Here is a 23990-nt window from a genome sequence, read left to right as displayed (position 1 = left end):
TATCATATCAGAAAAAAAAACCAATGTCACTGTAGAAAAAGCAGATACCAACTGTGTGCACCTTTACGCAACATCATTGCAATATACAAAATAAAAAACACCAACTATCTGCAATTTTTATACAAAAATATAACAAAACAAAATAATTATATTACTATCTTCTACAATAAACCAACCCAATAACAATTGTTTAAAGCTCTTTTGTAATGGTCAAGCAAATTAAAAGACACAACTAACATCCTCCTTTGAGTTCATACAGAAACTAAAAAAAAGTGTAACAAAAGACAACCATGATGGACTACTATGAGTATATTGTTTAAAAGAAAGAAAATTAGGTAACAGATAAAAGTAAATCTATTCATGTTGAGACTTCCAAGATAATATCAAGTCATTAGCCTTCTTCCCCAATAAGGTTTTCAAAAATATCATCCTATAACTTCCTCCTTTAAGAGTCAACTTTTACCTATCTTATCAGTGTGTGTAGCTTCAAGTCCTGGCCCATTCCGACACCGTACGGACACATAATAGGTCTTATTGTTCTGTAGAACTCCTCCAAAGCTGTTGTTACTGGCTGTCTGATCCTCTCCCACTGATGTCCAGGGCTGTAGATCATCACCACCTACTGAGGTACCTATAGACCACCAATTTTCCTGTCAAGTATTAAAATGAGATGAAAAATAAGTCCATAATTTAAAATGTAAATATCAATATATAACTTTATTTGACATTAGAATCTGTCCTCTCTATGATGTTCCCATTCCAGCAGTTCACAAAACACCACAATAGAATTGTTTTGTTAAAATAAAACAATTTCCAGTACTTAATGAAGTTATGTATTTTTCTCACAACTTTTAATTCCATTCCAAACAATTAATTGATTGATTGCTCAATTGTGTATTCTGTTCAAAAATTGTGTACAAATTCCAGCTCATGTGTTCTTATTCTGATTAAACTTATGAACCTACAGACAGGTTTTGACGATTTTTTGGAAAAATAATCCACACAATATTAAGTAAACTTGAGAATAGAATTGGGGAATACGTGAAAGAGACAACAACTCAACCATTGAGCGAAAAACAGCCTAAGGACTCTAATTGGTCTTCAATGCCGTGAGAAAATCTGGCAACCAAAAGGTTGGCCATTGGTGGCACCTAAATCGGAATATATATTGTGAAGTGCTAAACAAAGAGTCACCTAATCATAAAACTTGACACAAATGATATGGAAAATGTTTGTTAGAGCCCCTAAATGACAAAACAACAAGAGCGGTCAAAATGACAGTAAACCGGATTCTTTAACATTTATTTGTGTTCTGGCAATTATCAATATTACAAGGACCAAAACTCCTAATAGGTAAAATTTATGATTATCAATATTAAACTTGACTTCCATGTTGTCAACAATAACAACATATAAACTAGATAGAAAATGACCCTCTAGCAGGACAAACTGTGTGCCCTTAATGAACAAAGTAAGAAAAAATTACGAAGTCCACCTACCTAGGATTTTGAAAATAGTCAAAATCGTCATTATTGAACTTGACCTCCATTTTGTTGTCAGTAACAACATATTAAAATTTTAAAAGGTTTGGTTGACTGGTTCATGAGTAAATGCACGGATACGACATTTTTTAAACTTTCAAGAACCATAACTCCTGAACGGTAAAAGTAAAAATCGTCATTATTTAAATTGACCTCCGTTATGTTGTCAGTAACAACATATTAAAATTTTAAAAGGTTTGGTTGAACGGTTCATGAGTAAATGCACAGACACGACATTTTTTAAACTTTCAAGAACCGTAACTCCTGAGCGGTAAAAGTCAAAATCGTCATTATTGAACTTGACCTCCATTTTGTTGTCAGTAACAACATAATAAAATTTTAAAAGGTTTGGTTGAACACTTCATGAGTAAATGCACGGACAACATTTGGCTGCCGCCCGCGCGCCCGACCGCTCCCCCCCCCCTCCCCCACGCCCCGCAGTACATCCCCAAATCAATAACCAACATTTTTGACACAAAAATCCGGTTAAAAATTGCACTCACCACAATCTGACTTTCTTCATCAATACATCTCCAAAATGCTTTGATTGTACTGTTTGATGACTGGAAGCTGACAGGAGTTAGTTCCCCTTGTTTTATGTCAATATACATTGGGGTCATCTGATCAAGGTCAAACCATGGTAATGTGTCATCAATATAAAACACAGATGATGATGCTTCAGCAGATTTTCCTGAACTTAAGACGGCTTTTACTAGAAACACAAGATATTAAATATGAAATTGTGCCATCTCCCATAGCAGTGCATTCTTTAATTGTGTACGAATGGAGATATTGAAATGAATGTGACTAATAGTTATCTTCTGGAAATAGCTAAAGCATTATATTGTGAGAGCATCAAATCATGTATTTTAAATGCATGCAAATCTTCAAATACAACACTTATATCTTCTTATTATAACAAATTTCATTCTCATTCCTGTCTGATCACTTCATTTTTGCTGTTTATAACATATAGCAAGAGGATAGTGTATATGTTCCAGACCGTATGAGTATTTGGACCGTACGCGTACGGTCTGGACCGTATGCGTACTTTTTCGAAATACTCATACGGTCGGACCGTACGCGTACGGTCTGACTAATATCAAGGATTTGATCAATTGTACTAGATACAAATACATGTAACAGATCAACATAACTTAACTCTCAAATAAATAGAAAAAAATCAATTGTAATTGAAATAAAAACTTTACATTTTAACTATTTAAAAAATTCACGCTAATTAAATCTGTAAATCTCTAGTATTTAACATGTAGATCAGTAATACATAATACACTAATTGAATTATGACAATTATTCTCACTGAAATTGAATGCAAATAATGTGGGAGGACAATTGCTTTTAAATATTTAGCAACTTTTCAAAAAAATGCTAATCGAAAGGAACATGCATGAACTGAAAAAATGTAAATATGAAAAATATACTCTTGGTAGCGAGTGTCACCTTTGGCGAGAGTTTCAAAATAGGATTCAGATATACAATTAAACAAATATCTAATTAAATTGTTAGGTAGTTCATTTTATCCATCTTATGTAATAATAACAATTTGTAAAACTAAAAATAAAGATTGTGATAAATGTTTGTATAGATGTAACCCATATTATCCAATAACATGTATGGTCAGCTCATACTGGACCATACGCGTATACTCATACGGTCCGACTGTACGCGTATGGTCGGACCGTACGAGTATACGTATACGGTCCGGACCGCAAGCGTACGGTCCAAATACTCATATGGTCTGGAACATATATATACTTTCAAAACAAAAATGCTCAGTTTTCCTGTTACAGATTATACTTATCTAGTACCTTCAGATGAAAAGAAGAGAAAAGGATTGAAAATGTGTTTTACTGTAAAGTAAAAGTGTGAAATAAAACCATGCATAGTCCAAGTTATTCATACTTTGATATATAAATGTCTCATTGCCAATCATATCTCCTTATTTTTCAGTTTTGTTATGTGATGCAATGTCTAGATATATAAAGACATGTACCTGTTAAAAAGTAAGAAATAGACGTGTTGACCAACTGTCCTGTTGTATTCTCCTCTCTTTTAGCAGGCAGGCTGAGATCTGTTAACGTAAAGTTTAACAGTTTCTGTTCTGTTGGGTTGCATGTGGTTTGACAAGTGTATGGAGCACAGGGACTATAGCATGGTATACAGGGATCCAGTACTTCCTGATAAGATACCACATCTGTCATTAACTGGTCAGTTCTGAAATAAAATTTCTGGTTAGTTTTTTTCATTTGCATTGTTTTACATTTGTCATTTCAGGGCTTTTTAAAGCTGAGTATGCATTAAGGGCTTTGCTCATTGTTGAAGGCTGTTCGGTGACCTATAGTTGTTAATGTCTGCGTCATTTGGAGTTGCCTCATTGACAATCTTACCACATCTTCTAAGACACAATAAGACTAGACAATTTTGAGCTTGATTAAACGTGCATGTGCACCTTTTGCCTTTTTTAAAGTAAATTTGTTGATCTCTTGATATATTTGGTGTGTTGTTGAGTTGCTGTAAACTCACCCAATACCAGCTTCATATCTGTCAATGGGTATAACTCCCCCATATCTACACATAGCATCAGAAGATGGAGGCTTTATCACATTCCTGAAGCTGGCTCTAGTCAAGAACACATCAAACAAATCTGTGATTGGTGGTACATAATTGTTCTTATTGAAGACATGGAGCAATAGTTTGGTGTCACTACTGAATTCTGGGATACCACATATCTTACTGAACATATACCTATCTACATACACCTTCAAGCACCAAGTTTTCTGAAAAATAAAACAAAGGAATTCTTGGATCCTACATATCTTACTGAACATAGAACCATTTACATTCACCTTCAAACACCAAGTTTTCTGAAAAATAAAACAAAGGAATTCTGGGATACCACATATCTTACTGAACATAGACCCATCTACATACACCTTCAAGCACCAAGTTTTCTGAAAAATAAAACAAAGGAATTCTTGGATCCAACATATCTTACTGAACATAGACCCATATACACCTTCAAACACCAAGAACAAAAAAAGAAGGTACATTTCTTTAAGTTCCTATGTTTTATACACAACAGTCTTTCCATATCTAGAAACAAGATAGAGTATACCCATTGAATTCCTTTCTGCTGGGACAATTACGGCAACCAGTATATAAGAAGATTTAAGGTGTGTTTGACCAATGCAAAGCTGGTTACAAGATAGACAAGGTTGGTTTGGTATACTATTCCCCATCTTCCCACCCCATTTACCCATATTATATGTAACTTATTATTTCTTATCAATTTGTGTATAGTAAAAAAATTGATTCATTTATGTATTGCTGATTGTATATATATTTATGGTGAACATGTAAAATTATAGGCGATCTTGTAGCAAAGACACAACAATATACTGTGTTTGTTTTTTTCTACGATATCTAGTCAAGAAAAAAACTTTTTCAGAGGAGTGAAACTAGGGATTAAATAAAATTATTTATCATATGTTTATAGTAGTAAATACAGTAGTTTTGCATATGTGATAAATAGCCTGCTGTTTAATCCATATCGCGCAACTTTGATGCGCACCCTTTATCACACCCCTACTTTTTTTTTTATAGTCAGTTCTGGTTTTTTTTTTGCTTAAGAAAAATTTTCCTCAAAATAGGTAAATTTTTTGAATGACGTCATTGTTTGGTATGTGACGTCACGAACGTCGAGTTTTCATATTGTATGTGACGTCACGAACGTCAAGTTTTCATATTTTTTGGCACACTAAATACAACAATGAAAAATACAAAACACACAAATTAATACAATAATAAACAAAATATTTTTAAAAACAACAGCACGCAAATTGTAAGGTTACACAGGTGCTTCGGATAAGTAATTGAGCAGTTCTTTTTAGGCCTTTGAAACAAGACAAAAGTAGAACTGAAGGTAACCCAGTGATATGGATCAGAAAACAGTTCATATATTATATAATACTCTTCTGTTGAAATATATGATAAAGTGTATAATACATGGCAAAATCCGTATCACATGCCGTATCACCCTCGACCAATATCATCCCTCGGGCCTAAAGGCCCTTGGGCTGATATTGATGTCTCGGGATGATACGACATATCCCTTGCAGAAATAAATCCTGACAATTTTTTTAACCAGGATATCTCAAGATTATCCTGGGAAATCCTGAAAATATCCTGTAAATAATTTAGCCCTTTTTTTAGGGAAAAAGTTGATGGGAGAATTTCAGGAAATGTCAGGACTTTCAAATCAAGCAGCTGTAAACTAGGGGAATTCTCAGGATATCTCAAGACTTTCAAAAATAAATATAATATAGACCAGGATATGTCAGGACTTTTCCTTCAACATTCATCCTACTTTCAGAAACTTTACACTTTCTTCCTGAATGAATAAACTGAAATAAAGTCCTTAATGATTCCTGGTATTGGGACTTAAGAAATAATATAATCTGTATCACAAATTCAAATAAAAAATATCTTTGGGACTGAAATTAACTGTTGTTTGTTAAATTAAATAAGTTTTTTTGGCAAGGATTTGTGAAGGGTGATAGAATAGGGGGAAGAAACAAAAAGTATTTTGTCAAACATTTTTAAAATACCCAAATTATGGTGTAATAATTAAAAATATTAAACATATTTTGACAGTTAACTTATTTACACAGTTACTGCTGATCTCCCTGTTCAGGAAGCATAACGAATTTCAGTTTTACAGTATTTCAAAGTCAGAGATTTTTGTGATAAAAAACAGCAGGGTGTCCAAGAAAGCTTGTCTGGCATAGTGAGGATTACTCTGATGTCCAATGGCAGTTTTGCAAGACGGGGCCACAAGTTGGGGCTACGCCCCAGCTTGTCCAGAGGCGGATTAAGGGAGAGCCCAGGGGGTAAGGGGACCCCCTTTTCTGGGAAAAATTTGGTTGATTATTTAGGGAATCACTGAGGCATGACCGAAGCGGGCCCCCTCTAAGGCAGTCAGTGGGCCCCCACTTATGAAAATTTCTAGATCCGCCACTGTTGTCTGTACTTCAGAGTAATCTTGGACTAGGGCTAAGCAGGTTAAGATAATAATTTAAATGACATCAATAATAAATCACATTTGTATCTATGTATCTATGCAAATCAATAGTCTTTTTCCTTATTCATGTATGCTCTGTATGCCCCTTGTGGGGCCTTAATTGGATATAAAATATGTTCTGTTCTGTTCATTCCGAGCTATTTTGGAAGTGTTGAAACACACATAATATTGTCATTGCCGGATATGCAGAGTTGTTTGGTTTTATTTATCATACAGCTAAATTTTAATTTTATCTCATTATATGTGTGTTTAGAATCAGAGTTGTAACTTGTCATTATGTCCCGTTAGGGGCCCTTAATTGGAAAATAAAGAACTTTGAATTTTGAACTTACAGTGCCGGTGGCGGTGGTACATTTTTTTGTAACTGGTATCTTTTGACCCTTCCTACAAGGACGTATAACTAACATACGTCCTTGCTTCCTAGCTTTCCCTACAGATGTAAATTCTGATTTTCTCCAAGTTTATATATGTGCCTTTCTATTAATTGTCGTCCGGCATATAAATAACTTAGAAAAAATATCAGATGAACAGCAATGATAGATTTCTCAACGTATGCAAAATGTAAACAAATTGTAGGACCTCGCGGTTTTTCGTAATTGTACTGAACAGGTCTGAACAGTTCGGCCCTAAATATACCGTCCTAGATAGTGACTCCACTTCGGCACTTGTTCATTCGCATGTACCATGTTCCGTTCAAACTAAAGATTATTTTTATTATACTTCATAAAAAACTGCATATTAAAAATATTTGTTTGCGACATCCTTGATTTATTTTCATAATACCGGTACGGTGACGGATCAACTTTTGGCCGATATAATTTGGGACGAGATTGTCACCTCAATGTGAACGTAAGTGCACTCTTGATTAATACGTCACCAAAATGGAGACTACGCTGATGGAAACCCGAAAAAGACATTTCCAGACGGAAAGATTTCAGATAAGTGCATTACAAATTTAATTTAACATGACAGACATGTGTATATTATTATAAAATATAATTTATTGAAGAACTATTATTCTTTTTTGGTTTTTATTTGAGCAAAGCAACATCAGAAAGTCTGAAAGCATATTTGAAAAATAATTTTTACGTAAATTAAACAAAATGAATAATTGTTTTCACATATGATAACGGGTATAACTGGTAGATACGTAAATTTTATAAATATTGAATCGTGTGAATTGTTCTTTAGTGAATAATAAGTAGCTAGCAGGGTATGAAATTAGCAGTGGCCCACGGGCCATTGGCCCCTAAAATCTAGTGTGGGCTACTTAAATTTCTACTTTTTTTGTATAGGACTATGTATGTGGGATAAAAAAATTAATCTGTGGGCTACCAATGCCAAAGTCAACCCTGAGCTAGTTTTTATTTTAAATCTTTTTAAAGTTCAGGGGATAAAAAGGGGGGGGGGGGGGGGGGCTGTAAATGAATTCGATTCCTTTGGTTAACAGCTTCCGATGTACTGTATAAACAGGCAACAACATTTCTATTGATTGTACTGCTTCTAAACGTCTTAGAACAATTGATTCTTTGTGGATTTTTTGATACTTTTAGGGGATTGAATGATTCCATGCAGATTTCAGTTATTTATTCAGCAATCCTACTTGGAAGAACAGACAGCAACATATTACAGAAAGAAGCAGAACTTTACATGTATCCTTTTATATATCTGACGCATAATTTAATTTTTAATAAAATATTGGGTAGGTACTGGGGCGGATCCAGCCATTTTGAAAAAGGGGGGGGGGGGGTGGGGGGGGTCATACTTTATGTTCTAAACAAAGGGAACGGTGGTGGACCACCCCCTTTGATACGCCGCTGGTGTACCATTTTTATTGGTAATTTTACAATATGAACAGCCATTATTAAATTGGCCAACAAGTTTGCTTTTCGGAAAAACCTTTTTTTTGCATTTAAACAATGTATCGAACAGGTCGAAAAAACAATTTTTCTTTCAATTTTAGCATTACATGTAGTTGCAGCTGAGGGTGAAACAAACATATTTTTTTTCTCAGGGTCAAAACAAATTATTTTTTTCTCCAAAAACTAGAAACAAACTTTATTTTCCAAAAAATCCATAGCCCCCCACCCTGCAAAAATTAAATGGTTGCTGCCTAACTACATGTAATGTAATTCAAACAGTCAATGGCGGTTGTAACCTACATAAAAAAAAACATAAGATACTGCCATTGACAGTAAGATCTCATGCGACTCACTAACGAGCCCCTGTGTACCAGGGCAAACATACCTTATCAGTCATTCAGTGGCGTATTTAAGGGAGGGGTCTTGTTGTTTTTTTGGACAATCATTGCATTTGAAAAGGGACATATAGTTGGACCCCCATTTATCCTGGGTTGGGAACCACCCTTTTTGAAATGGCTGGATCCCCCTTGCTTAGAATGAGGAATATGGATTTAAACTAATTTAAGAAAATATTTGCAATAGAAAAATTAAAAAAAGGACTTTACTCAAATTTTGTAATTTCTTATAGAATTAATGTAAGACATTTATTGGTCCTGAACTAAGGACATTCTCAGGATATTCACAGGATATACCAGGATTATCCCAGGGCCAACTCAATGCAAGCAAATCTGTAAATCCTGACATCAGGATAATTTCCTGAGACCAGGACCTGAGAATCCTGAGAACAGGATTATCACAGGATTTTCTACTAGGAAATTTATGGTCTGGATGGTCCCTGGATATCCCTGGAATATCCTTGTTCCAATACCGTCCCATGTTTGACCCTATCTCAGGATCAGGATATCTCAAGATTGCCCTGTGATTTTTCTCAAGATTATCCTGAGATATCCTGGGGAAATCTTGTGATATCCTGCACTATTTTCGCAAGGGATGATACGGATTTTGCCATGTATTATTTTCTATATAAACTATTTTTCAAGGTTTTCCTTGTTCACATGTTGACGAACAACGTATTTTGTTTGTTTCGACCGCTTTTTGAGGTTGTTTAAAGAAATCATTCTGTGTTTGCAGGATGATCACCATTTATTATGAAACTTTAACTAAGGTCCATATGTTTGGATAAAGCAAACTTAAGTCAGAGTGAGAGGAAAAAAATTGTGATTCTCAAAATTGTAAAGGGGCATAACTCTAGAACGGTAAGTGATACACTGTTCAAAATCTAACTTTATCTGCAGTATTGGTTCATCTTACTCTTAGCACTGTGTAAGAGTTAAAAAAAAACAAAACAAGAAAACTTATGTTAAGAGTATGGAAAAGAAATGGGACAAGGGTAACAATTAAAAATACAAGGCACATTGCCTACAGCAGGAGCACAACTATCGTCTTACCTCAATCTGATCATATTTCTCATAATCAACTACCATCTTATAGTCATGGAAACCAGCTGATGGGTCAAAATCTAGGTCATCATCAGTGTAAAGAGGAGTCAAGGAATCATTATACAATCTACACCAGGACACTAAATATGGACTTGTATCTGAAACAAATATAAATTTAAACTAAAAATAAGGATCATAAGTGTTTCTTGTTTTATATTAGACCGTTGTTTTTCCTGTTTGAACTGTTTGACACTAGTAATTTTGGGGGCCTATTATAGCTTGCTGTTCAGTGTGAGCCAAGTCTATGTGTTAAAGACCGTACATTGACTTATAATGGATTACTTTTCACAAATTGTGACTTGGATGGAGAGTTGTCTCATTAGCACTCACAAGTCATCTGTTTTTTCTAATCACTCTAACATATATAACTGTGTAGTGTTTTAAAATTATATAGATTAAATTTCCTCATAAATTTTTATCTCTGAATTTTTCAAACAATTTCATAACACAATGTAACAATATAGGTTGGTACTAACCTGCCACAACTTGTATACCACATGAATGCTGGGCAGGTGATGTACTGGTATCTACTGGTTCCTGGTCAGTAACAGTTGTGTTGCCAGGGTTTGTGATATTGTATACAATGTCTTTTTCATTTGTTTTTACAGTCTGAACTATTTCATACGGTTGAGTTGTTGTCTGTACCATGGTAGTGGTAGACATTGTAGGTGGTGCTATCTCATTATCATTACCAAATTTATCAGATAAATATTTGGTACAATTACACGCAGTGCAGTTCTAAAATAAAAAAGAGGATCATGTTGTTATTTATAAGTTATAATTATATGCACAAATTTGATTACTGCATTATTTAAACTGACAAACCCATTGTGGATGCATGAAACTTGTATTCATCTCAGTACATTTATTCTTATGAACTTTCATCCTTCCGACAGAAATTACATTCATTCATTGTAGTCAAGATCAATTAGAATATTAAATAATTAATAATAGAAATCAAGATTAATAAATATTAACTTGAATCTTAGAAAGCATTGAATAACAAGCACATTTTTTAGAGTTCTAACATGAGCAACATGATGTTTGCCACATGTGGAGTAAGATCTGCTTACCCTTCCAGAGCATCTTCAATCACCCCCAGTATTTTATTGAGTTCCTATTGCTTAAGTTTTCTATGTTGTGTTTGTGTACTTTTGGTCTTTTTCTCTTTTAGCCATGGAGTTGTCAGTTTATTTTTGACTAGTGAGTTTGAATGTCCCTTTAATATCTTTCGCCTCTCTTTTGTATCTTTTCGTTTCATTTTTATACCACTCAAGAGTCGTAAAATAATTTTGTGATTAGAAAAAAATAAAGTTAAAATCAAATTTCTTTTCTTGATTTATCTGCACTAATCAAGAGCTTTAGGATGTACTTAGGCGAGGTTTTGGAATTTGTGTCAAATGTTTCGAACTCCTTGGTGTTTTTCCATACAATACAATGTAAAATATTTTGCCCCATAACACCCATTTATTTTTTCATATAAGACTTAATAGCTCATGAAAGGTCCTTTACCAAAATTTTAAAAGATTCTTAATTTTCTTTCTTTTGTTTTCACCTGATAATACCAATGCAAATATATAAGGTAAAAGTCTGAGTCAGCCTTTTCCCGCCATATTTCAAATCTCAAATATCTGGAAAAGGAGGTCCATGACCTATCAATATTTTTAGCTTATTTTTATCCTCAATTAATGCTCTACCAGCTTATAGTCTCAATTTTAACTTCTTAATTTATTAATTTTCACCTAACCTCACCTAAGTTCATCCTTAACATAAAACACAGTTGACATATTGTTGATTCATAAGTATTCATAGAATACCAATTTTTCATGGTTTTCATGGGTTCAAGGGAACAACGAAATTAAATTTTCAACAAATTACAAATTTTCTAAAGAAAGGTATGCAGAATTTGCCAAAACCACAAAAATAAATGTCCATGATTATGCAAGGTTTCCTCAAACTACAAAAATTGGTATCCATGAAAATAAATGAATCCACAGTAAGACATTCTGTCCTACCTCTGGTATAGGTGTAATAAAACAACAGCTGCAGACTTCCTGTGTCCAGTCTGATTCCCTGTAATGATTGAAGGTAGCTATACCATCTACTGGTCCCTCCCATAACATCACTTCTGTAACAGCATGGCCTTTACCACTGGCTGCTTGGATGTATACCTAGAAAAAATAAGGAAACAATCAAGTACAAAAGTGGAAAATAAACTTTTGCACAGCAAAAATAAGCATGTGTAGCAACAGATGAAAATGAGTGGTTAATCTATAACTAGAGGGCTCTAAAGAGCCTATGTCGCTCACCTTGAGCCTTACGGCTCGCGAAATTTAACATTCTCTCGACTGGTATTTTTAGCAAATACCCCTCAAGAACATGCTATATCTGTTTAATTACACCAAATGTCTAAAATGCATTGATGATCGTGATGTTACAAGCGTCCAGTTCGGAGAGAGTATTTTTTGGCAAATACCACGGCAGAGAGGGTAAAAAAAGGCATTAACCTTTTTGCATATACCTCCGGCAACGTTAAAAAATAAACGATATGCATTTGATAGCAGTAAATTTGTGAAAAAATACACTGGCTATCAACCAATCAAAACCCAGGATTCTTACATAAGGTGTAATTAAGATAGATATTGACCTGATAAACAATTTAAATCCGTCCTATTTGCTCTAAATGCTTTGGTTTATGAGTTATAAGGCCAAAACTGCATTTTACCCCTATGTTCTATTTTTAGCCGTGGCGGCCATCTTGGTTGGATGGCCAGGTCACAAGACACATTTTTTAAACTACATACCCAAAGATGATTGTGGCCAAGTAGTTTCAGAGGAGAATATTTTGTAAAAGATAACTAAGATTACGAAAAATGGTTAAAAATTGACTCAAAAATTGAAAAAATACTTTGGTTTTTGAATTATAAGCCAAAAACCTGCATTTTACCCCTATGTTCTATTTTTAGCCATGGCAGCCATCTTGGTTGGTTGGCCGGGTCACCGGACACATTTTTAAAACTAGATACCCTTATAATGATTTTGCCATGTTTGGTAAAATTTGAGCCAAGTAGTTTCAGAGGAGAAGATTTTGTAAAAGTAAACTAAGATTTACGAAAAATGGTTAAAAATTGACTATAAAGGGCAATAAATCCTTAATGGGTCAATTGACCATTTTGCTCATGTAAACTTATATGTAGATCTCTCTTTGCTGTACATCATTGCTGTTTACAGTTTATCTCTATCTATAATAATATTGAAGACAATAACTAAAAAGCTGCAAATTTTTGAAAAATTACCAATTCAGAGGCAGCAATTTGTCCGATTCATCTGAAAATTTCAGGGCAGAGAGATTGTGACCTAGTGAACATTTTTTTGTATTAAATGCTTTGGTTTCAGAGATATGAGCCAAAAACTGCATTTTACCCTATGTACCATTTTTAGCCTCTTGGTTTGCTAGCGGGTCATCAGACACCAATTTTAAACTAAATACCCTATTTAAATGATGATTGTGGACAAGTTTGAATAAATTGGCTCAGTAGTTTCACAGGATTTTCTACTAGGATATTTATGGTCTGGATGGTCTCTGGAATATCCTTGTTCCAATACCATCCCATGTTTAACCTATCCAGGATCATAATATCTCAAGATTGCCCTGTGATTTTTCTCAAGATTATCCTGAGATATCCTGCACCATTTTATCAAGGGTAAAGTCCATTTCAACTTTGTCCTTTGGTGAAAACTTGTTTCTCATAATTTAATGTTGGGCTTATAAAGTTGACTACATGGTATATGCTTATCTCATTAACAAAGGCCATACTTGTTGATAGTTGTCTCATTAGCACAACCATTCATTTTTATATCTTTACCTCACTTATACCCCTTTTTATATCTTTACCTCACTTATATCCCTTTTTTGTTTTTCTGCAGTGTTCCGACTCTCCCGCTCGGCCTCCAAGTCTTCCTGTAATTCCTTGATTTGATTCTGTACCTCTCTCATTTGTTTCATTGAGGAAGCTTTACTGACACTTTCTTCTTCAGCACTAAAAATTGAAAATTAATACTTTTAGTATAAATGTAAAGTATCATTTGTACCTATAATTATTAATCCTTTTTTAAGCTGTCAGACAAAAGTAATACCTGTTATCTGTTATAATATAGATTGCCTTCTCATTGATATAGGCACTTCTTCTGTAGTTAACCTTTTGAATTTGGAAGTTAATTACTTATCTGTCTATCATTTACCACCGCCCTTTACAAAATTATGCTTCAGATAATTTTGTACCAGAATTTAAACATAGTCCATAAATAAAATCAAGCTGAGTCTAAATTCTACCTTGAATTAATGTTATGCCAAGTGATGGGAAAAGCTTACACTGAGCCTGCTGAACTTAAAAAAAGTAATTGTCCATGCGGCAGAAGAAATTATTTGGTTGCCATACACATGTCTCCTATAGAAATACTTGCAAGCTAGCTATCACAATTTTTACCTCTGAAGAGCATGTTGAACCTCTTCCTCTCTCTTGGATATTTGATACTGGAGATCTTCAACTTGATGTATCTTTTCATCTAATACTTTTTCTAATTCTTGTCTTGCCTGTAAGAATTGAAATTGTATTGTCAGAAAAGTAATCATTACGATAATCTTTGTACACAGAATTATGACAAAAAGAGTGGAGTCAGAGGCATTTGAATAAAAATTTTCCTGTTAAAAATATACATTTATTTTTAATAAGGATGTATAACTCTGTGAATATTTAGTAATCGATTACTCGTTGGATTTACGGAGTGATACTCAAGTACTTGCTTGGTGAAAAATTTAAAAAATGGAAACACAAATTATACCATTTGTAGGTGGTTCTATGATCGTAAAACCCTCAACATTAACCCTAGTACTGCCACCTAGAAATAGTTTATCAGTTCACTCCAGTGCCATGATGCTAATTAGCCTCTGCATCTCACTGTGCCGAGTTGTTTTCCAGAAATTTATCAGTTTTACACCATGTTATTGTTTTGTTAATTTTCTTTAATTTCTGAACATTTTAGAAAATAACATTGAATGTATTTGTTTTGCAGAATTGAATGCAGAATTTCATAGTGTAAAATAAGTTACAGTGGATTATGAAATTATTTAGTTAAATCAAATAAAAGTAGAAAAATTATGTTTTTATTTATTTGATCATTAAACATATTTGTTTATCTTATTTAATTATAAATTATAGCACTTAACCCTTTCATGCCGAATGTATCCTTTTGGCACACCCGCGCGCATGCCGAATGTATCCTTTTGGCACCCCCGTGTAAATGCCGAATGTATCCTGAAGGATACATAGATTTCTATTTTTAGACGGTCACAGTGCAAACAGTAAAAATAACGTTTAAACATGTTTCTTGGCCCCGTTGCTCCATGGATGTTATGATAAACACCAAATGCATTCGATATTTTAGTATTGGGTGTAAAAACACTGTTAAAATATGTTTTTTCAAAGATTGTTGAGAAAAAAAAACCTCGTGAAAAACAAAATGGCGGAATCATAAACAATCGTGGTCAGGAGTTTCATTTCGAGTTGAAACATTGCGAAAACTTAACCTGTGGTCATGAAAGTCGTTTAACTTGAACAAAAGTAGTGATTGTACGTATATTTTGGAGTTGTGAGAAGGATATTTGTAAAACAACCTGAAATCGAGACTTTGATTGTCGCCATATTAGGTGCATGACTGTAAATAATTATTTCTTGTTGCCGTTTGACAGTCAACCTTTCATTACTGATTGAGTCAGAGTCTTTTATCATCGTTTTAGACACTCTCAGGAGTCTGTATTGCTACGGGTTTTATTTCTTTTCATTGAAAGGCTGTACTGCAGTATGTAGGTCGACAAAATGAAAGTGGAAAAATAGAACCGGATATTTACAAAATTGACAGCCGAGTCTATAAATAGTGCGGTTCGTAAAAACATGTGTTGCTACATCTCATAGATTTATTATTTTACATAAAAGAGGTTTCGAAAGATGAGACAATATTCTGCAATCTTATTCGTATTTGAATCGAGTGTAAATTATTTTCCATGATGTATCTCGTCTTGTGACAGAGGTTTTTAAAAGTCTTGTTCAGCATACAAAAGTTTTAAAAGTTGTTTTGAAAAACAAATAATGTTGACAGAGAGTAAAAAAATCCTGAAAGATGCCAAGATGATTATTTTTATGTAACAAATTGTTTTCTTTCTCATTTAAAAAAAAAACATTGTCAAAGAAGGAAAGTGAAAAAAATTATATTTGTTTTAGAAGGGAAAGGAAAATTATTTTTTTCAGAATTGGAAAGGGGGAAAAAAAAAAAAAATTGCTGAAGGGAAGTGATTTCCCCCCCCCCCCCCCCCCCCCAAGTGAAATAACATAAGGTGTTGTCTGTTGTCTGTTGCTTCTGATTAATCTTGAGATGGCATCATTTATTATTGTTAAATAATACTGTTCCTGTATGTTTCTGAAAACAATATAGGGGTTAAATTTTTTGTTTTGGAAATTATGAGGAAGAACTCCCCCTCATGTTGCACACTAACACAAAAGATGAATGACCAGTGCGGCAGTGCCTAAAGTTTATTACAATTTGTAATGCCAATATAAGCAACCATTTTTAACACTAGGAAACATCTTTTTTGTGTTCAAAAAGGGACTTCAAATGGTATATAAATTGCTTCTTCTCTCAGATGCCAAGTCATATACATGTAGTAGTAAGGAGTAAGAGAAAAAACTGATCAAATTGGAAATGGGATAATGGGACCACATTAGGGTCTTGTAGCTGTCACCTTGTAAGTCAGCTTCTTAAATTAACACTGTTTATGGGACTAGTACACATAAGCAGGTATCTTCATACCACATTAATATATAGGCTTATATCATGTATATGTTTTAAAGTACAGTGGGAAAGCCACAGATCAGTTCTGCGCCTCCTTCCATATGACGTAACGGCCAAAAAATCAAGGGCGACAATCACGATTTTTACATAGACGGCGACAGTATCGCGCCATCTCGGTAATTTGTTTACATCGTGTACGTGTGATTTTTCAAGAAATTTCCTATTAAAGACAATTAAACTTGTGTCATTTCATCATTAATTAGTTATATAGGTAAGTTTTACAGGTGACTATGCTATATTTTCTTCTTAGGAGATTTTATTTTACAAGAAACAAACATCTGAAACTGGCAAGACACGTTGTTATTTTGGAAGATAAAAATATGGCGGGTGTTTTCCGCTTCTGAAAATAACTGACACATTCGCATCCTATTGGCTATTTAAATATAAAATGACCAAAAATAGTATCTATGATGATAGGAGTCCCTAAATATTTGCATAAATACCCATCACTCCTTGTAAAATTCTAACTGAGGCTGCGAAAAGGAAGTACATAAATTGACGCCATTTTTCAACAGATTAAGGTTTCTGAGCTCACGAAATCCTACTATTATTACTTTTAATGGTTAGTAGAAAGATATCAACATTATCCATAACATAATTCATTGATCAGATCGGGTTATGGCTATATGTTTGCCTCTTTTAGGATGCTGAAATCCATTAAATTCCCCCAGACCACACGAAATAAACACCCCTTTCTCAGCCCGAGACTTCAATTTTGATTAAAACTTGAATTTTGGCATGTCAATGTTAGCTTTATAATTTTAATTAAATTATTACGGTTGTGTTAAGCATTTGTGCTGATTTGTTTGGTTGTCTCGAATAGTATAAAGGTTAATTAAATGATTTTTATTATTTTGAACCCAAAAAGTGTGTGACAAAAACAAAAACAAACAAAATAAAATTATAGGAAAAATATAACAACTACATAAGTATAGTTTAATTTTATCCTAAACCTCTATCCATCATTTCTTACAGATAGTACAGGGTGAGGGTTCACAAAATAGGGAACCAGGGGTGGATACAGCCATTTTGAAAAGGGGTTCCCTACCCAGGATAAAGGGGGTTCCAACTAAATGTCCCCTTTCAAATGCATTGATTGTCCATAAAAAGAGGAGATTCCAATCCCGGAACCCTATCCCTGGATCCGCCACTGGGAACTATGGCTAAAAGTATAAAAAAAATTGGAGAACTATGACTAAAGGAACAAAGAATAGAGAAAATTGACTGTAATAAGGAATAGAGCAAATGACATGCTAGTCAAAATAATTATGACGTCTGACAAGGCTATTTTATTTTTTTATCTAGGACGCCTTCCTACGCATCCCAGAAAAAAATTATAAAACATCCTAGCCAGACGTCATAATATTATTTGAACTATTGATGTGCTAATTTATATATTGAGAAAAGAGAAATGATGGACAAAAAGTATAAAAAAAATAGAGACAAATGAGCGTAAAGAATAAATGATAAAGTAATGGAAAACACCCCATCCAGACCCTTGTTTATCTGAACAACAGAACTATTATTTTTGCTGAATAGTGCATATAGGCATTTCCCATTTGAATGGTTTTACAGTAGTAATTTTAGGGCCCTTTTTAGCTTGTTGTTCGGTGTGAGCCAAGGCTCCGTGTTGAAGGCCGTACATTGACCTATATTGGTTTACTTTTATAATTTGTTATTTGGATGGAGAGTTGTCTCATTGGCAATAACACCACATCTTCCTATATCTATGTAAAATATCTTTTAAAGATTTCAGGTATATGAAATATTAACCAGTAGGACAGTATAAATTCTGTCCCTCCTTCCATGCAAAAAAAAACCAAATTATGTGATTTATTGTTGAATTTTATTGCCACATTCAGTATTGGCTAGGTGTTGTGGCCAGGTTTTATTGGTGGTGGATACATTTAATATCTATTACTGGTATGAAGAATTTAAGATATGAATGATTGAATGAAAAGTTACCTTTTAAATAACAGATACATGTAAGATAATTTAATGTTGCATATTAAGTAATACTTTATTTAAACATTATTTAATATACCTATTAAAAAGATTGATATGTTATTATGTTGATGGATTTAAGATATTGAAGTAAATGAATAAATAAATAGAAAATTTGTGTTGCTGTATATGATTATTAACTTTTCTTGATGGAGGGCAGGACTTTTTCGGACGTTTGGATTGGGTGTTTTTAAGCTCAGGATTTTCTTTCGTGATTTTTTTTTTAAAAGTTGGGACCTCAGAAGATCATGTTTTTAGCACGGGATTTTGGGATCAGGACCCCTGCAACATCCCCCACCTCCTTCTTTGACATATAATATAAAGTCAGTAAAAATATATAAATTATTTACATCAAAAGTCTAAAATAATTTCTTTATTTTTGTTAAAATAAGAAAGATTTCAATTTAAATGAAATGATGATAACACACATCTGAAAACAATCATAGTATATACATTATGAGATTTTCTCATGTTTAAAGGCTTTCATGTAGCAAAAAAATGCCTATATATCCACTCCAAATGAGTATTTTGGGATAGTTGTCTCATTGGCAATTATTCACATCTGATTAGTTTTCCATTAGTAAAATTCAAATAAAAAGCATTCAATTCCAATTTAAATGTGAACCTTCTCATTCTTGGACCACATAGACATTTGTAGACAATTAAAATATATTATAATTTCATATAACAACTGTAGAAAAGTTCGAAATTATTTTCATTTGATAATATCATCTGCATATATTATATATTTTCAGATAAAAATAGGAATAAGAAGAGCAGGATTTCTATTTTGAGGATTTACATGTATGGGACAGAGGACTATTTGACTTGATTCTACTTTTAACTTGGACTTTTTAACAATAATACTCATTATTTAAAATATTTTATACGTATGTTTCATTTTAACATTATTTTTATGACTATTTATTTATCATTTAATAAACGTTTATTTCTAAACATTTTTATATTTCTAAATATACAATGTGAAACACTCAACCATTTTATATTGATAACGTGGGGTAAATGTACATGAGACAATAATGCTGTTGCAATACAATAAAACTTATTGTCATTGAAAAACCTGAGATTCATAGATGCAAAGCTAGCATATTCATAGGGGTCCCTTTTGTGGTTGATTAAATAGGGAATCACTATGGCGGGCCCCTCTTAAGTCAGTCAGCAGCCCCCTAGAAAAAGTTCTGGATCCGTCACTGATATCAGGCATATACATGTATGTACTGTAGTATTTGAGACATAAAAAAAATCAAAGATATAAAAAGTAAACTTGATGGTCTTTAATGATTGATTATAGGTGTGAAGGACTGAAATAGAAAGGTTTTAAAATCGTTCAGTTCTCCTAGACATAGTGAGGTATCCTTGAGGTCTCTCAAATGGCCTATCATGACGACTTTTCACTGTTTTTCTGAAGTGTGGTAACCCCTGCACCTAAATAAATCATTTTCAGTAGTCTCTCTTTTTTTCATACTTTTTTGATGAAAAGTCTAAACTAATATTCAAATTAGAAAAAAGAAAACTGAGCAACTTGAACCCACAACATACAATTGATATCAGGTGTTCTGGAAGAGTAAGTAGATCCTGCTCCTTGTGTAGTATTAGGAATGAGATGTCCTGGTGCTCTTTTCCTATATGTTATCACATGATTTTGCAAATTATTGCAATTGTGTGCTTTTTAAGAATGGAGAAAAATGTGTGAAAAAGTATTATATTGCATAAAAACCAGCACACAGATATAGGAATGGTATGATTCTGATTAGACTATAGATCCTGTGTCCAAGCTTTGTTTTCTTGTAGATTGGTGTAAAATAAAAATGTGGGTCAAGCATTAATATCAATGCAACAAAACAGGATCCCCAAAATCAGAGTGAGACTTTCATATGCAAATTTCAAAGTAGACCTTAGAAGTGATACAGCATTTTGTTAATGCTTTAAATGGTCATATAGCTCTGACATGTATTAAGAATTGGATGTACTAGGCATTGTGCATTCCTATTGAATGTTAATCTCAAGTTCTCAAGAGTTAAACATGCCCCACGGCCCAGACACACTCAAACATGAATGGTTAGTGTACACCATGTTGCTTGATATGCATGATAAGGACAGGACAGACATCAAGTTATAAACATGTGCGAGTGTCAACTTCCAACTTGCTTAGTTTTTTTTTATATAAACAACAAGAACCAATACTTAAAATCAAGTGAAAATTATAGATGCATCAGATTAATATTTGTTGATTGGTACTTTTTTTAATTGACAAGTTGATTTCAGATTAATATTTACTGAATCAAAGAATGACCAACCATTACCCTACAAAAAATGGCTTAAAACAAAGATTAACTGAGTGCTTACACTTTGCACATGCGTAGGATTTTTATCCAGACAATAACTTTTGACTTACCCCTTCAGCTGAAATTTTTGAAAAGTTGGGGGAAAAAAGGGGGGTTCTTCCAGACAACTGAAGTCATTTATATGGACAAATTCGTTCATAGATTAACCTAGTTTCAATGTACTACATACATCTGTTACACACTGCAGCATAATTAAATAACTACAGAAAATGTAATACTGCGAGGAGTTTGAGCAGTCTGAGCAACATGAAAAACATCAACAAATGACGGTGTAAAGCCTTCAACCCATCATCATTTTTAAGTAAAATATATTTAAAATCCTGGAAACATCATCACCCTTCATTGTCTCAATTAGTTTCGTGGTTAAAAACTTAAATATGACATAATTTGCTTAATTTTGCGCCGAAATAACTCCAAAAACGTTAGAAAAGTGTTGAATTTTGACCTCCGGTTGAAGTATTTATTACGTAAACAAGACTCAGAGTGACGGGGAATCCTATACATAGTCATGTGCCCCTATGTTTCTGGGTCACATTTATTTATATCTCGACCAATGAAAAGCTTTAGGATGCATTTGTGTCAGTTCCTAGCAAACAGGGGGATTACCCGCGGTTTTTTGGAAATCTACAGAGGACGTCTTTTGATTTATCATATATTTCAGTAACGCAGCACTTATTTTAATACCTATTTTGGCAGTCGTGTGACAAAATCTATTCTAATGAAAAATTAACCTCAAATACTGATGGATGTTTTGTTGTTTTAATAAATTTATTGTCTGAAGCACAGGCTATGTTTTTGTTTACACGCTGGTTACAGCGCCACCTCAAAATTTTTAGATTATCTCCCCTTTCCCACTGGTAACACTTGCTGCTGGATGTAAAAGATTAATTAATAGACTGGTAACAATGGTTATAGTATAACAACCTCACTCAAGTAATTTTTATTCACTTTTTGACAAACTGTGATTCCATTAAATAACCCAACAATATAAACAGAAAATTAAAAAAAATAGTTTCAATTGTCCTCACTAAATTTTAAAATCAAAATTTATGATATGAATCCTCCTATTCAATGAGTATGCAGAATTATAAACTAAAACAAATTTCATAGCTTCGAAATGTTATTACAAACTATATCATGCAGCTCCCTGGTGTAGCTTTCCATCAATGAATTTTAAAACTGCATTTTGCAGTAAAACATGTACATGATGTATTTTAATCCCTTTTTGGCAATAGTTTTCAACGACTTGCATCTGTGTGTACATATCATGAGTTTAAATAAAACAGTACCCAGTAGTTGTCTGCATATATTATCTTCTTTACCTCTACTGCATGTGATTAATAAATTTAACTATGATGAAAATAAATTTATAAAATATTAATTGCCAGCTTTTGGTATTTATTTGTGCTGCTTTAACAAACATCAGTTGATGTATTTGTCAATTTTATGCATCCTAAATTTGGACTACATAGTTCAAATTTAATTTCAACAATTTTCAAAAAAAAATCAAATCACTAGGCTCTTTATCTTGAGATACAGCTGAATATTTGCTTATTTGTAGTACATTTATTTATGCTTAAATATTTTTTTATATTATACAACCTCCATGACCCAAATCAAATTTATCGGAAATTTCATGGATTTAGAACTTTAAAAAAAAATCATTTTTAGGGTTCATTTACTTTTATTTATTGGAAAGCTTTATCTCATTCACATGTGGAAGAATTAAGGCATTACTGGGGTTAAGTCATAAAGTAATGAAGTCCCATGTCGATTATTATTGCAGTTAACAATTATTTTTAATTAGTTCAGTAATCGCACATCAACGCTGGGGGTATTATACACCTCGTCTGGAAGAGTTATTGTCCGTTATCGAGCCCGAGTTATCTTTCTTCTTTCGAAACCGTAAACAAATGGCAGCCAAAATCTACGTAAACGACAGTCTCGATTTAGAAGTATTATTGCCAAGAAAACAGGTTTTGAAAGAAAATAATTCAGTACCTCATAGAAATAGAATTTTGAAACACACGTGTGCTTAAGAAATGTTGCCGTGGGGAAGTGAAAGTGATATACGGTAGGCAATGACAAAAATTATCTTCTGACTCAATCAATCTACGTTTTCGACACGCGTTTTTAAGGTAAACTGCTTCTCACTCTATGAAAAGGTTACGGACGCTCAACCTATGATATTTATCTACATTTTATCAAAATTTGACCGCACAACTCGCTACGGTTCCTGAGTTTTCAATGACCAGAACTATGAGGTCGTTTTTGCTGAAGCACATGTCAAATAAATCCCAGTCAGGCAAATGGCTCGTGCAAATAAATTTTCGGCCAGGAAATCCCGCGAAAAAAATAAATTCAGTAGTTAAAGTGTTAAGGAGGCTCGAGGGTATAAAAATTTCAGAAAAAAGTAAACATTTATTTTTCATTACAAATTTTATTCATTACCTTTAGTAGTTGACAAAAATAATTCTAAAAAAATAATTCGTGTTTGCCCCAGATGAATTTTAAAATGTAGATATCATTGAAAACGCTCCAAATTATCTCCCTTTGGTACAATAATGCCATTTTTCGGCATTAAAATGGAAATATTTTTAACTCATCGGTGAATTATTTTTTATTATTATTTTCAATTAAGCTGTACTTAAAAAACTAAACTATTGTAAAATTTGAGCAATTTCTGTAATTAAGTTCTTTTTTTATTTCGA

At 33.3% G+C, this 23990-nt stretch overlaps 1 protein-coding gene across 1 annotated transcript in view; it reads right to left on the bottom strand.

Annotated features, from left to right (window-relative positions):
• LOC139500122 (uncharacterized) overlaps positions 1-23990 on the bottom strand; it is a 39432-nt gene that overhangs the window by 8887 nt on the left and 6555 nt on the right. Inside the window, exons 5-13 of the mRNA XM_071288860.1 lie at positions 14491-14597; positions 13899-14043; positions 12019-12174; positions 10480-10741; positions 9953-10101; positions 4086-4339; positions 3556-3776; positions 2045-2253; positions 464-650 (exon numbers count right to left, since the gene is read on the bottom strand). Coding sequence (XP_071144961.1) covers positions 464-650; positions 2045-2253; positions 3556-3776; positions 4086-4339; positions 9953-10101; positions 10480-10741; positions 12019-12174; positions 13899-14043; positions 14491-14597 — 1690 coding nt within the window. The remainder of the gene's footprint in view (positions 1-463; positions 651-2044; positions 2254-3555; positions 3777-4085; positions 4340-9952; positions 10102-10479; positions 10742-12018; positions 12175-13898; positions 14044-14490; positions 14598-23990) is intronic.

This window comes from Mytilus edulis, chromosome 13, assembly GCF_963676685.1.
Source record: "Mytilus edulis chromosome 13, xbMytEdul2.2, whole genome shotgun sequence".
Lineage (NCBI taxonomy): Eukaryota > Metazoa > Mollusca > Bivalvia > Mytilida > Mytilidae > Mytilus > Mytilus edulis.
This window is presented reverse-complemented; position numbering and strand designations above follow the sequence as displayed.